Below are 14,789 nucleotides of genomic sequence, written 5' to 3' on the forward strand. Positions count from 1 at the left end.
GATGATTAATTTTAGAAAAAAAGGGTTTTGTATGCTGTCAAGACATTATTTTTATTTTAAATTTCTTTGATGAGAAGTTGGAAAGACTATTAGAAGAAATGTATTTTAGTATATTGAAACCGTAAACCTAATTAGTGTAAAATAATATTATAATCAAGGAGTTAACGACTAGACCTGCTGCAACATAGAAATTACCTTGCAGCTCTTTTGTTCTATAAAGATTGGTAGGGAGGGGAGGGGTGGGGTGTCTAGCGCAATTCTTCTTGGAGGAGGATTATTTACCTATTATAACATTGACAATCAAAGTCGAGCCTACATATGACGACTACTTTATGTGTGTATAGTTGAGAAGAAAGAAAAGACAATAAATGATAATTAGAAAGAACGCCATGTCTGAACAAATAAAATGGATGAACGAAAGGTGTCATGCCATGCCATGGAGTGGGAATATACGAAAGTGATGACTTAACCTTCTCCATATCTTTTCTTTATCCAGTTAGGGTTTATTATTGGTCTCCTTACTTTAGAGCTAACATAAAATCATCAAATAAATTTCAGCCCATATTTCTCTACAAGTTGATCGTTGAGGAAAAATATCATAACCCCGTTAAATTAATAAGAATAACATAATTCTGCTTTAAAAAACCTTACCTTAAAAGTTACATTTACTCTTTCTTGTTTAAAAAGTCTGTTATCAGTTTGATCATTTTTGGGAATCAATAAACAGTAAAATGTCAATGCTACAAATTAATTACATACAAACCATACTTGTGGATTAATAATACCAAATATTTGCAGTAGGAAGTAAAAGTGAAAATGAAACAAAACAATAACAACAACAACAAAAAAAAAAACAGCTTCAAGTGTTTGAATTGTGTTATCTTGTAGTTCCAATTCAAACTCTTGAATATCTACCTCATTTTCTCATCAATGAAGCATAATAAGTTACAAACTCTCAAATGAGTTGAGGCTAGCGACCGAGCTAGCTATTTTTCTTTATGTATATATAACAAATGTTGAACCTCTTCAGTGAAAATCCTGTTTTTCATAGTGGTTGAGGCAATGGCAAAGGGAGCTAAAGAACCGCGCTTGGTGAAGTAAGAGTGCCAGGGCTAAGAAGAATAGAAGAACACCATACAAAAGAGGCGGGCGATAGAGGGAAATTAGCCAATGGACTACACGATCCAAAATAATTTTCCAATGGAATTCGTGGTGCTACGTGTGATCTTTCTTGTGCTTCATTATTTGTCGAGTCAATGCATGTTTCGATTGATTCACCTAATTGATTTTTAGAGGAAGAAGAAGGATGAAGGAACTCACGCCATTGTGCAACAATATCATTATTATTATTATTGTTGTTGTCGTTACTTCTTTGTAATGAAATCGGTGAGAGATCAAGTGGTGGAGGAGCCACATCTTGTAAACGCCTCGAATTGAAAGAATCAGAGCCAAAGTCAGAACCAGTATCTGAACTAATGATAGAATTATTAGAGACGGATTGAAACTCCGGAGATGAAGTTAGCATTTGGACAACTTCCTTGAAATTAATAGGTTCAACTCTATAGATTTTGGGAGGTGTTGGTGGCAATGGTGCAATTGGTAGTTTAGTCATTGGTTTTGTTGGAAGCCTTTTAACTCCATGAAGTGAAGAATGATATGAGGGTAATTTTTTATTTTTCTTCACTTCTTGTTGTGGATATGTGGAAGAAGAATTAGAAGAAGAAGAAGAAGAAATAGTATATGAAAAAATATCCATATTAATTTTTTTTTGTGGTAAGTTTGTCTTAGCAAGAAACTTTAGTAAGAATACATTTTATTGGTTTTGCATTTGCTTATATATAAAGAGAGAAAGAAGATTAATTATAAAAAGGAAACTTGAAAAAGATAGATGTGATTAAAATAATTAAAAATGAATTTTGTCTTTAAGCGTCGGCTTTGGTTTAATATATATATATATATATATAATCAGTGTTACATTACAAGTTGTAATGCCTGTCCATAAGATGAATGCACATATATTTGACCTCTGTTTAAAATTGCTTCCATTATTGTTTTTTTCTTACATGTATGGTCCCTTTGAATTAATTGAATAAAAGGTGTCTGATGTATAAAGTATTTCGTATTTACGTAGAATTCGAGAAAGGGTTATATTCTCGAGAGGTGTGATGTAGACAAACAACCTATCTTAATGCAAGCATAAGTCGTTTCTTTTATGACTTGAATCTATAATTTATAGGTCACATGAAGATAACTTTACCGTTGTTTCACTGAACAACTATGCAAAATTTCATCAAATAGTATGCTCCATCTATATGGTATCGGGAATCCACTCATAGACTAATTTAGATTTGTGCAATATTGGGTTCATTTAAGGAAAAATTACTCTCGGACTCTAATAGAAGCTCTCTATTTTCGAGATTTGAATATAATATCTCTGATTAAGAATAAATTAAAATGATCACATCCATTCCACATTTCTAGTTAGGTACTTTTTGTTCCACATATCTGTGATCTGTATTAAGAGTATGTTAAGGTTACATATATAATTAAATGTTAATTACAACTTGCCATGTCTGTCTTGTACTACTGCTCATATTTGACTTCTATTATAAAATTGCCTCCATTATTGTTTCTTTCTTACATTTATAGTCCTTTTGAATAGCTATCTTCTATTTGTTTCTTTTTCCCTTTGTTTTTGTTTTTGTTTTAATATCAAATTTACTGATTAATTGATTTAAAATCATATCCTATAGGAATTATTTAAGAGAGAAATGCTCATTGCGGAGAATTTTTCTAGTTTTCGAGGTTTTATTCAAAGACCTTTAATTAAGAGCAAATTAAAAAGATTCCATCCACCCTTTAATTTGTTCCATATATTTATATTTAGAACTCGCTTAATTTAATTGATTAAACATATATCTAATTAGCATATAGTGCTGAAAAATACTCTTTTAAGTATTGAAATTGATTTTATAAATATCAGTTACATGTTTTGAGATAATTAAATTCATAAATGATATGGTCAAATTAAAAATGCTTACAGGCTATATAACATAAGGTCGAAGCGATTGAGTTATGACTTATAAGCCCTTCACTTTTAAACATTTTTTATATTTATTAAACACCTAAATAGTAATAAAAAAAAACAGTGTTTATAATCTAATTTGTCAAGATATACACTGAGTCAAACTCCTTTTTTTAGTTGCAATTTGATTCAACATCTAATTGTTTTTATATACATTTAATTAACTTTTAGCAATTATGTGGGAGGTGTTTACTGTTGGTAAGCTGACTGCTTAGCCGCCAGATCCCTCTCTAATGAATAGGGTTGCAAATTTTCATATGTTAATTAATGATAATATGTCGAAAGTTTTGAAGTAACGATAAAATTATTTTCATATAATATATAAATTATATTTTTGAATCATGAAAGTAATTATTAATGTTTGCCCCTTTGAGGTGCCATCTTTTTTCGACTCTTGTTAATGCAAGATGCTTTATTCATCGAACTATCTTTTTCTATGATAAGAGAATTTTTTTGTTACTTCATATATATATAGATGTTTGCTGGAAATATAGTTTAAAAAGATTATACAATCTAAGTAGTGATAGTGTTATAGTGGATAAGATTCAATACTTGCATTATTAACACAACAACAACAAATCAATATAATTCTTTAAATAGGGTTTCGGATAATTTTAATCTTATTTTTATGAGGTAGAAAAGTTATTTCCGATAGAATATCAATTCAAAAGATTTAAATATATTATATTTTTATGAACTAATTTTACCACCAATATACATATATCAATATTTACCATCAAAGCATGCATTAAATTTTTGTGACGTCCAAGATATAATTCAAGATATAATTAGTATTGAACAACGTGGTACAATGTGCATAAGTGTGAACTACTTCTATTTCATATCTTCCGCTTCTCTTATCTTCAAGATTATAGAACTTTCACTTAAAGAAATTAAGAAAAAATTAAGGATGTATTGATAATTAAAAACAAGTACATGCTCCTTATATAAGCGTCTTATATAAGAGTGAATTGTAGAGTCTTAGGCTTACTATTGTTGAGTTCTACTACAATACAAATATATAATTTACAAGAATAAGAATTGACTGTTACTATTATAAATATAACTTATTCTAATCGACTTCTAGTACAAGTCATAACAACCTAGTCAACTTTTAATAGCCCAGTTCTAATATGACTGTAACTCTATAACAATTAACAGTTATACACGTTAATTATACCACATTGTTCAATCTGTTTTATATTTCTATTCCATATTTTCACTTCTCATATCTTCCCCAATTAGTTGATATAAATTTCTAGTTGTAAAAGTATTTAATGTTCAAGTCTATGATTGTAAGTATGTTTTTCATCTTGAAAGTAGTTATTAATGGGACCAAGCCTTTCAATATTGAAATTGGATTATATATATAGGATAAGTTATTCAAACAAAGAACAATTATTTTTTTTATTTTTTTTTGTAACTGAAATCCTTCAAAGATCTTGTTAACATTATTTTTATGTGAAAATACGTCAGCACTCACGTAATATAATTATAAGTTTATCTCTACTTCTTCTCTACATTCTTTAATATTTTGTTTAACCTTTTTAGTTACAACAACACATTTATTGGACTAATTTAATCTGAGAAAGTGATAAAAATAACGCTTATGTTTGAGAGTAGGCTTATAATAGTTCCTTAAATATGTGCTTAACAATTTTGATCCTTTAAATTTGTTAAAAATTAACTCTATTAATTTCTGTAAAACATTTTTTGTATTATGTCGGTAGGTTTGACGGGAAAAAAATCAATTATAAATAAAGAAAGTCGCATTGAATTCTTAAATATGCAACACAAAAAACTATACTAGACACTATTAGCCATCTTTGTCTCAAATTTAATATAATTATATCACTAAAAAAAAAGTTACAAATTTCGTTAATCTATAGCTAAATTGCTTCTAGCCAATTAAATATAATTTGTCACTAAATAAAATTAATGATTGATTTTTCTATTTAACTACGGACGGTAACTGTTTTTTAGTTAGTCAATTATTCAAGAAACAGACTATCACATTCTCAATAATTATGACATAATTATAACGTAGGGATGATATCTATATAGGAGTTTATTAATTACTTGAATTTTTGTAATTGAAATCCTAAATTTTTTTCAAAAATATTGTTAAAAATTATTTTTATGTGAAAATATGTCAGCACCCACGTAATATATTTACAAGTTGTTTTTTTTAATTTAATTTTTTTGGTCCTTTTCTTTTTCTTATAAATAGTGCTAATTGAATGAGGTATATATATAAGACTAATTAATAAAAAAAATCTGTAGGCGGTTGGTCTTGTTGTTTTATTACGTAATAGTATACGTTATGCGTTGCGCATATATTTTAAAATTTAATAATTCTTACTAAGCTTATTGAGTTTAATTATTACAAACCAATTCGGTTCATTTTAATTGTGGTGTTTTTATTTTACACGTTTTTAAGAGATTATTAATAAAAATGTTTTTTTCTTTCAAAGTTATTAATTTATTTATCTTAAATTATTTATCGTACTTCTCTTTTATCTTCTTCTTAAAGAAAAATTAATTAGGAGGTTTACTTTGTTTTAATACATCATTTATGTCCTAAGATATAATTTCTTTTTTTTAATATTTACTAATTATTGAGGTCTTTCTGATTGGCTTCAAGAACAATTACTACTAAAGATAAAGATATAAAAAAGAAATAATCGAAATCCTTTGATAACCAGGATTTCTATTTCTCAATGATATTCCACGATCAAGACAATTGGCTGAATCCCGTAAAACCATTTTATAGAAGCTCATTGATATCTTCTTTTTATAAAGCAAATCGACTTTTTTTATCTTGACTTTTTAAAATGATAAACAATTTGAGATAATTATTTTTAAAAAATTACGATAGATAATTTGAGAACTAAAGGGATCGAAGTATTTAATTATATCTTAATTTTATAATATAATAATTATTTTGAGTTATTTTTAATAAAATACAACAATTAAAATGGATTGGAGGGAGTATTTCTTATAGTTCCCACTTCTCCATGATCAAATCATGTTATTCACGTCTTCAAAAATTTCACTCGATTAACACTTTATTAATACTATATGTAAGTTTAGCTTGTTTTTTCTAAACAGTACTATATAATATGGATCGAATTCAACTATTCATATTTGAATGAAAAGATTCTGTGTGTAAATATGACTATAAATAGAATACAAATATTTTTTTAAAAAAGAATACAAATATTCACACTTGGACGCCTAAATAAGAGACATTATATAACTTGATGTAACGTCTTTAATTTGTCTCAATTTTTTCCCCCATGTTTCTTAGGAATCCAACCGTACGAGATGAATTCGTCTTTAGTATAATAGCTCGCAAGTCATATATGAGAGTCAAGTTATATTAGACAAGCCCTATACGATAAGTTCGATTGAAAAAATATACAAAAGGTTTCAAATCTTAAACTTCTATTTTATACGAGAGCTCACCTGTTCAATCAATTCGGATACCCTTATGAATTTGGTCTCAAATTCAATTATCAAGAAATTAAATAGGTCATCACATCCTCAGTATTATGACATATTTTAAATTAACTGATTTCTTTTTATTTATCTTAGTTTTAATGAACAAAATTATCTGATACCTATTAATAAAAAATAATAAATATCTCGTAAAATTAATCGAGATACATAAAAAAACGATGCAATTAATTAGTTGCCCTGGCGGCGAGATAATGACAGCATTCAACTTGGTAAATGTATCAAATATTTTGAGTCAAAAGCAAGAACTTCCACTATTTGACTTAATATCCTAATTAGTAATTACTTCAATCATTTGAAGGATGTAAAGACTTTCTAGAAGATTTTAGAACAAATAGCTAGATTAGGGTACAGAGCGTTTGCATAGAAAAAGCTAGCCAGAAAGCAGGTCGAGTAAACTAAGTAATATTACAAACAAGTTAACATGCAACATAAATGAAGTTAAGCTAGCGAATTTTGCACAATTTTTGAATTACCGCAAACATAACCTTTTGACCTTTTCGTCATCAATAACCTACCCAAAAAGTAGGTCGAGCAACCAACAATAGTACAAGTAAGTTAACACGCGATAAGGGTGGAGTTAAATGAATCTTGCATAGTTTTTTGAATTATCACAAACATGATTTTTGACTCTTTAGTCAATAAAAAGCTAAGCTAGCCAGAAAATAGAATGAGCAAGCGAACAATATTAACATCGATAATGTAAGCAAAATTAAGTGAATCTTGCACAACTTTTGGATTATCACAAATACATCCTTTTAACCCTTTCGTCGACAACAAGCTACCTAAAAAAACTGTATCGAGCAAGCGAACAATAGTACAAGCAAGTTAACCAGCGAACAAAGTTAAACGAATCCTTTAATTGGATATTTTCCATGGCTTTTTGTGCCACCCACACTAGACTTTCCACTTTCCAAAGGACAAGTGGATATTGAAGACTAGCCCCACGTGAGGTGACATATTAGAATGTTTTAAAAAAAATAAGACATGAAAATACATTTGTCATTTACTATATTTGAAATTAAATCCTTTGATATTTTTGGAAATTTTGTACAAATTTCTCATATAATAAAATGTAATTGTCGTTCAAATGTGTAATTGTTTCATTTAAAAGTATAATTTTTAATATTATTGAAGTCTATATATAACCATCTCATATACAAAAGTTTAAGTTTAATATTGTTAAAGTGTATAATCATCTCAGTTAGAAATTTAAGTTGTTAGAAAAATCATAATTATATTTACTTGATTCATTGATTGTATTTTCAATATGTCTCTTCATCATGTGATAGTCTGATTATTTTTCATGAGCTAAATACGAGATTTATTTTAGAAGGGTTGCAATATTTGTATTTATTCTACTTCCACTTTAAAGTGTATGACCAACACTATTAGGAAAAATACACTTTTATTTACTTAACATAGTTATATATGCTAGAAAATGGGTTAAATTCAATTTGAAAGTAAATCAATAAAAATGAAAGTTTAATTTAGCTAGAGAAATTTGATTATGAATTAAACCAAAAATGGACTCTTTACCAGTTGGTTTAAGTGTTTAGTGGGCCAGGCCAATCCCGATCTTCCACCTGTTCAGAACCATATCTTATTAATTGTTGATTCAAAGTTAAATTTTAAAAAGCAACGTCTGCTGCTGACAAGACATTATTTTTCTTTTTAAATTTCTGCAGGGGCATTGATTGTGTCTTAATTAGTAGTTGGGAAGAAAATGTGATAGGAGGAAATGATTTTTATATTATTGAGATTGTAAATCTAATTAATATATATATATATATATATATTAACAATAACATATATTTAGTGTAATTCCACGTGTGGAATGTGAGAAGCTGGGTAGTATGTACGAAGTCTCATTCTTGTCTCATGAAGGTAGAGAGTAAAGCATATCAACATAAGGTATAAAAGAAAATAGAGTAATGAATAAGTCATGGTAAAATCAAAGTAGAAGAGAGCAATAGCGACAAAAATAATCCGATACTCGAAGCAAAAGAAACAATAGATAACAATAAAAATGATGGATAAGGTAGTAGTCCTCATTTTTTAAACCATGAGGATTATAATAATAAGTTACAAACACTCATATGATTTGAACCGCGCTTGGTGAAGTAAGCGTGCTAGGGCTGAGAAGAATAGAAGAACACCATTCAAAAGAAGCCGGCGATAGAGGAAAATTAGCCAATGGACTACATGATCCAAAATAATTTTCTAATGGGATTCGAGGCGTTACATGTGATCTTTCTTGTTCTTCATACGTCGTTGAATCAATGCACTCGATTGATTCAACTAATTGGTTGTTAGAGGAAGAAGAAGGATGAAGGAACTCGAACCATTGTGCATCAATTTTATTATTATTGTTGTTGTTACTTCTTTGTAACGAAACAGGTGAGAGATCAAGTGGAGGAGGAGCGATATTTTGTAAACGCTTCGAATTGAAAGAACCAGAGACAGAGTCAGAGCCAGAGCCAGAATCAGAGTCAAAACTACAGATAGAATTATTAGAGACGGATTGAAACTCGGGAGATCTAGTGAGCATTTGGACAACTTCCTTGAAATTAACAGGTTCAACTCTATAGATTTTTGGAGGTGTTGGTGGCAAAGGTGCAATTGGTAGTTTAGTCATTGGTTTTGTTGGAAGTCTTTTAACTCCATGAAGTGAGGAATGATATGAGGCTAGTTTTTTATTTTTCTTTTGTTCTGGTTGTGGATATGTGGAAAAAGAATTAGAAGAAGAAATAGCTACATATGAATAAGAATCCATTTTATTTTTGTATGTTGCAAGTTTGTCTAAACAAAGAAATTAAGTTGCTGCTTTTGCTCTTGGTTTTTGCTTATATAAATAGAGCAACTTGTCTTAAAATTAGGATATCTCAATATAGAGGCTTGCAACTTCAAAATTTTGAGTTTTTAAGTTCGAAAGTAGTTTACTGATTTTGGATAAATTATTTATACGTATAAGTGAATTTCTTAATATCAAAAGAATATTTTGATCAAAATTGCTGAGTTTTATCGAATCTGGAATTAGAACTCTAGCTCCACCTCTGAGCGAGAATATGAGTTCGAAGGAATGAAATTCGTCTAATGCGTCGGCTATGGCTGAATATGACGTAACATTACAAGTTGCCATATTCTTATTTGACCTCTATTATTAAATTACCTCTATTTTTGTTTAATTATTTCATACATATATATAGTCCCTTTGAATGGCTCTATTCTCTCTGTATTATTAAGTCACAATATAATGTGTTATTAATTCAGGATATAATTTTTTATGTATATTTTCCAATAGATGGAGTAGGAAGGGGACTAACATGATAAGTTATTATATATATAAAATAATTAAGGCATTAAATATTTGAATGATTACACGCTTCAATACTTATTAAGATTAGAGCAAACAAAAATTACATGTCATTCGGGAAGTCCCTCCGAGGGCGACTCCCATACAATTCTTGCGATTTTCGACAGACTAGCTTGACGTTAGAAATACCTAAGTTGTTGGCGTTAGGGTTCTTTGCTCTTTGTCAGCCTCTCTTAGAGGGTCGCGGAGGGTTTTGGTGCAGAATCAATTTTGTTGTATGATAACAAGGCTACTTTCATATCACTGTGTCATGCAATATTAGAATTTAGAGCAGTGTACATTTGTTTAGAAATTTCATCAGAAAAGAAGAATCATCCTAGCGTAGGATTGACATTAAAATTTCTTATGTTTTTCGTAATTATGTGGGAGGTGATTACGGGGATGGTAGTAGCTGATTGCTTAAGCGCGCTAGGTATAATTTGGGGAAAATCAAAATTCATAAATTATTTAGAAGTTTTCATTTGATGGTTCAAATTATGACTTGGTGTTCGTTTTAGTCCTTGAAAAATTCAAATTTCCAATTTGGGATGAAACTTCTTCGACTTAAATTCAAAAAATATATTTTATACATTGTATTTAAACTTAGGTCGACTTTTAGGGTTGCAAATTGAAATTTCAACATAATAGATTTCGAGTTCGAGCTTATAAAAGTGAAAGTTATCATATTCTGAAGTTCGAAACTTATAAAGATAAACTGAAGAACAATGTCTTAAATGGGTTGGGAAAGCAACATATTCATGTATATAGTCGATCAATAAGTTTAGAATCAATTGGTTGACGTTAACCGCATATATTTGAATTTTATGATAAGGTACAATGAACCTTCATTAGTTTATTTAAAATGAATTTTATTGGATAACTGTTTGTACTTATTTCATGTGACCATCCCACAAATAAGTACACTATTATTATTTGGAAATAAACAACTTTTTTATTTGATTGCGATGTTTTCACATTTTTTAAATATGCATAACTTGAGTAAAGAATCTAATAAAAATAGTTTTTTTATTTTCAAAATATAAGAATAAGATTTGCGCAACACTCCATTTTTTCGAAAGTCAGCCAAATATTTACCTTTTAACTCTTGCATTAAATTTATAAGTTTCTAGTTGTAGAAGTATTTAATGATCTTCAATTCTATGCTTCTATGAGGTCAAAGTTTTGTAGATATATAGTTATGATGTAGCAAATGGGACCAAGTCGTGCAATTTTCAAGTTTGATTTAAATTATTGAAGTATTGAAATTAGTTACGAATTTCATCGCGATTTCATCATTAAATTTTTCACAGATAATCATTTTTTTATGAAAAATTGTTGGTAAACAGAATTAACGATAATTTTTGTTATTTAGCTATTAAATTTGTCTGACGCTAAGGGTAGAATGAGTATTTTTAAAATTAAATTGTTATTAAATATAGAAATGTGTCATTCTTTTTAAGGCTAACTAATAAAAAAGATAGTCATATAAATTGGGACACAGAAAGTAAATATTATTTTTAGAAAAAATTACCTAAATACACAACATATTTTACTATATTTGCTAAAATTTCCACCATTTGAAAAAATTACAAAAATCCCTACTCTCTCATATAATCTCGGATACATCACTTTACGCGATTTATCGAGACATTTTGAAATGTATCCGGATTCCATCAAATTTAAGGGATTTTTGTAATTTGAAAAAGAATAGGGATAGAAAAAAATTAACTTTTAACACTATGAGATTTGTGTAATCATTTTTATTTATTTGAAAATATGTCAGTACACACGTAATATATTTAGAATTTTATCTACTTCTCTTACACTTTTTAGCTATTTAGTCTTTTTAGTCCGTGCTAATTGAGTGACTAATCAAATCTAGCCTCTAGGCGGCTGGTTTTATAATTACATGATCAAAGCTATTTTCAAACTAATTAGCTTGACTTTATTGAAAACCAAATCATGTGCACAAGTGAGAACTCATGTTGTTCACAATTTCTTACTCCTCATAAAAAATTAAGAGTCACTTTAATTAAACAAATTTATTCCAAGATAATTGTCACCTTAATTAGGTTAAAATTGACAATTATTTTCCAAGTATAAAATAGAATTAATTGTGTATGGATAAAAATGCGGATTTGACATTATTTGAATGTATCAAAAGGTGACACATGACAATCAAAATCTAATCAGATCCAGCTCAATAAGAATAACACCACATACATAACGTTTTAACCGTAGAAATAAGGAGAATGTTACTTAGAGTTAGGCTATAAATTCACCACTTCCCTTCACTATTAAGTAAAATGCAATTAATTTTCACTTTGGATACATACATCAAAGAGTCATTATATAAATTGATTGAGATAAAAGCATATTCTCAATATTTATTGCCTTGGCATGGCTAGATAATGACAGCATTCAATTTGGTTCATGTATGTTCTCAAAATATTTCGAGTCAAAATAGAAACTTTAATCATTAGGTTCTAGATTCTTTGCTCCAATCATTTGAATGAACAAAACTCCCGGCACATTTCAGAAACAAAGAGGAGGAATAATCTCCATATAAGTATATGTAAATAGTAACGGAGACAGAATTTTTATTAAAGAGGTTGAATATATATATATAAATATATGAAAAAGTTAAAAAGATTCAACATCTTTTAATATATAGGTATATAAATATAATTTTGATTTTGCATTTGCATTATGATATAATTTTGATTTGCATTATTAGCTCAACTTATTTTAACCCAATCTATTTCAATCCAATTTTTCATGGGTTGATATATAATCCAAATTGACTCATAAAAAATCTTATCAAAATCTTTTTGAAAAAACATTTTTTAAAGTTTAATATGTTATATATAGTCATAATAAAGAAAAAAAAACTATTAGGTACTAAAATATTTTTAAAAAACAAATAAATAATTCAACTTAGTAAAAATTGGGCTAAATTGGGTCTTGACCCGTTCTATGACCCGTTACCTGACCCGTTTTGAGCCATCCCATTTTGACCCAAGCAAATTCAGTTAGGATTGGGTCTTGATCCATTTGTTGTCTGGGTTATGAATCGCCCAAATTTGACCCAACCTGTCCAATTGTCATCTCTATGTAGTTCATCTAACATGCTCATGCTTAACGCAAAACTATCACGACCCCGACACGCCGTGACTGGCACCCACTCTAACTCTTCAGTGGGAGAACCATTCTAAACAGCCCAACAACAATAATCGCAAAGTATACACAAGCTTACGGATGCGGAAGGGGGTTTAAATCCAAATAAATGTTGAGTTCCCATAAACTCAGAAACCAACTAGTTATCAATCCAAAATATGCGGAAGTAACACATTCTAGGCACTGCAAGTCGTCCGCACCAAAACTCTAACCACATGTCAATATAAGAAGGGGAAACACTCCCATAAAGAAGTCATAATACTAGACAATGGGAAAGCCCACGGCAGCATGATAGAATAACTCACCCTTGGACTTTGAACAAGCTTCTACTCTTCTAAATGATGTCTCTCTTCAGTCGACTGAATATTCTCTGTACATAACAAAAGGCATATATATATATACAAAACAACGGTGTACTGGTAGGATCACGCGGTTAGCCAGTAAGTGGATCATAGACGAGTAAATTCAACAAAATAGGCATATATATATATATATAGAATAAGTCAACTAATCTCAAGTTCAACCATATTCAGCAATATTACAACTCAAAATCTTCCACATGCTATAATTTCACACTAGAGTCCTCTCAAGGGACCTTCAAAATATCAACTCTGTGTCGGAACATGACACCCGATCCAAATTTGTATCGAAACGTGACACTCGATCCAAATATGTGTAGGAACGTGACATCCGATCCAAACATACCACAATCACAAACACATTCAATAGTTACAACGTTATAACACCAAGAACGGGTTCATCACAAAACAGGTCAGCAAGTGATCATTTCACACATACTCTAGCATGTTTTCCTACACATATACACATATGCATATCATGAAGCAATTTAACAAGCATATGAAACACATACGGAAAACTAAACCATCACCTACCTCAAATTCAAGCTTCAACAACTTTACAATGCAAGAGCCTTCCCTTTTCGGATTCGTTCTTGGTCTAGAAAACAGTAAATACATATGAAGGATCAACACAATGGCCTAACTATCATGAAATATAACACAATTCATATCCTAGGCCAAACCCATGATCCTAACCCCAGCCTAGGGCTATTTTCCACCATTAATTTTAAGTTCAAACCCTCCCCAATGATTACCAACCATAGTTTCTAGGTTCTAGGAATCAAATAATGAATTTAGGGAGTATAATCCTTATCTTAAGCGTGAAAATCCGAGGGAAATCAATAAAAATTGCCCTACGTCGCCTCCTGAAGTCTTAGGAATTGTTTTTGCAGAAAAAGACCATTTTGGATTTTTTCCCGACTTAAGTTACGTCTTCCCCACCCTGGAGGGTTGCGTGGAAACAAAGAGCTCGGAGTTTGAGCTTCAAGCCCTCATTTAACAGCATATCCTCTTCCCAAAATGTATTAAAATATACCATTCATGCTAAATTCTATTCTGAAAGTTTTACTCGTCCGAATGCGATTCCGCAAAACCGTAAATGCTCCGTATCATCTTGGCTATCAGTCTATCCAATCAAATTTGATATTTGACCTCCTATCATTCACATGATCACCCTACACTTTTCCTGACTCAGAATTCAATTAGGCTAGAATTGAAATGAATTGGAAGCAGATTGATTAGAATTTTAATAAATCGGATAAAGAAGACTATGCTTAAAATAAAATGGAGGAAA

The 14,789-nt window shown here is 29.7% G+C and overlaps 2 protein-coding genes across 2 annotated transcripts; both read right to left on the reverse strand.

Annotated features, from left to right (window-relative positions):
* Window positions 1-1,033: 1,033 nt before the first annotated feature.
* LOC129881400 (uncharacterized) lies at window positions 1,034-1,756 on the reverse strand. The gene has a single exon (XM_055955609.1). It carries the CDS (start codon window positions 1,754-1,756, stop codon window positions 1,076-1,078), a length of 681 nt encoding a protein of 226 aa, XP_055811584.1. The 3' UTR covers window positions 1,034-1,075.
* A 6,802-nt stretch (window positions 1,757-8,558) lies between these two features.
* On the reverse strand, window positions 8,559-9,424 carry LOC129881401 (uncharacterized). Its single transcript, XM_055955610.1, has one exon. The coding sequence runs from the start codon at window positions 9,378-9,380 to the stop codon at window positions 8,700-8,702; it is 681 nt and encodes a 226-aa protein (XP_055811585.1). The 5' UTR covers window positions 9,381-9,424; the 3' UTR covers window positions 8,559-8,699.
* Between the last annotated feature and the right edge of the window lie 5,365 nt (window positions 9,425-14,789).

Source organism: Solanum dulcamara, chromosome 3, assembly GCF_947179165.1.
Source record: "Solanum dulcamara chromosome 3, daSolDulc1.2, whole genome shotgun sequence".
NCBI classification, from domain to species: domain Eukaryota; kingdom Viridiplantae; phylum Streptophyta; class Magnoliopsida; order Solanales; family Solanaceae; genus Solanum; species Solanum dulcamara.

Coding starts and splice junctions, on each gene's coding strand:
- LOC129881400 (XM_055955609.1), bottom strand. CDS start 1,756: ATGGATATTTTTTCATATACTATTTCTTCTTCTTCTTCTTCTAATTCT.
- LOC129881401 (XM_055955610.1), bottom strand. CDS start 9,380: ATGGATTCTTATTCATATGTAGCTATTTCTTCTTCTAATTCTTTTTCC.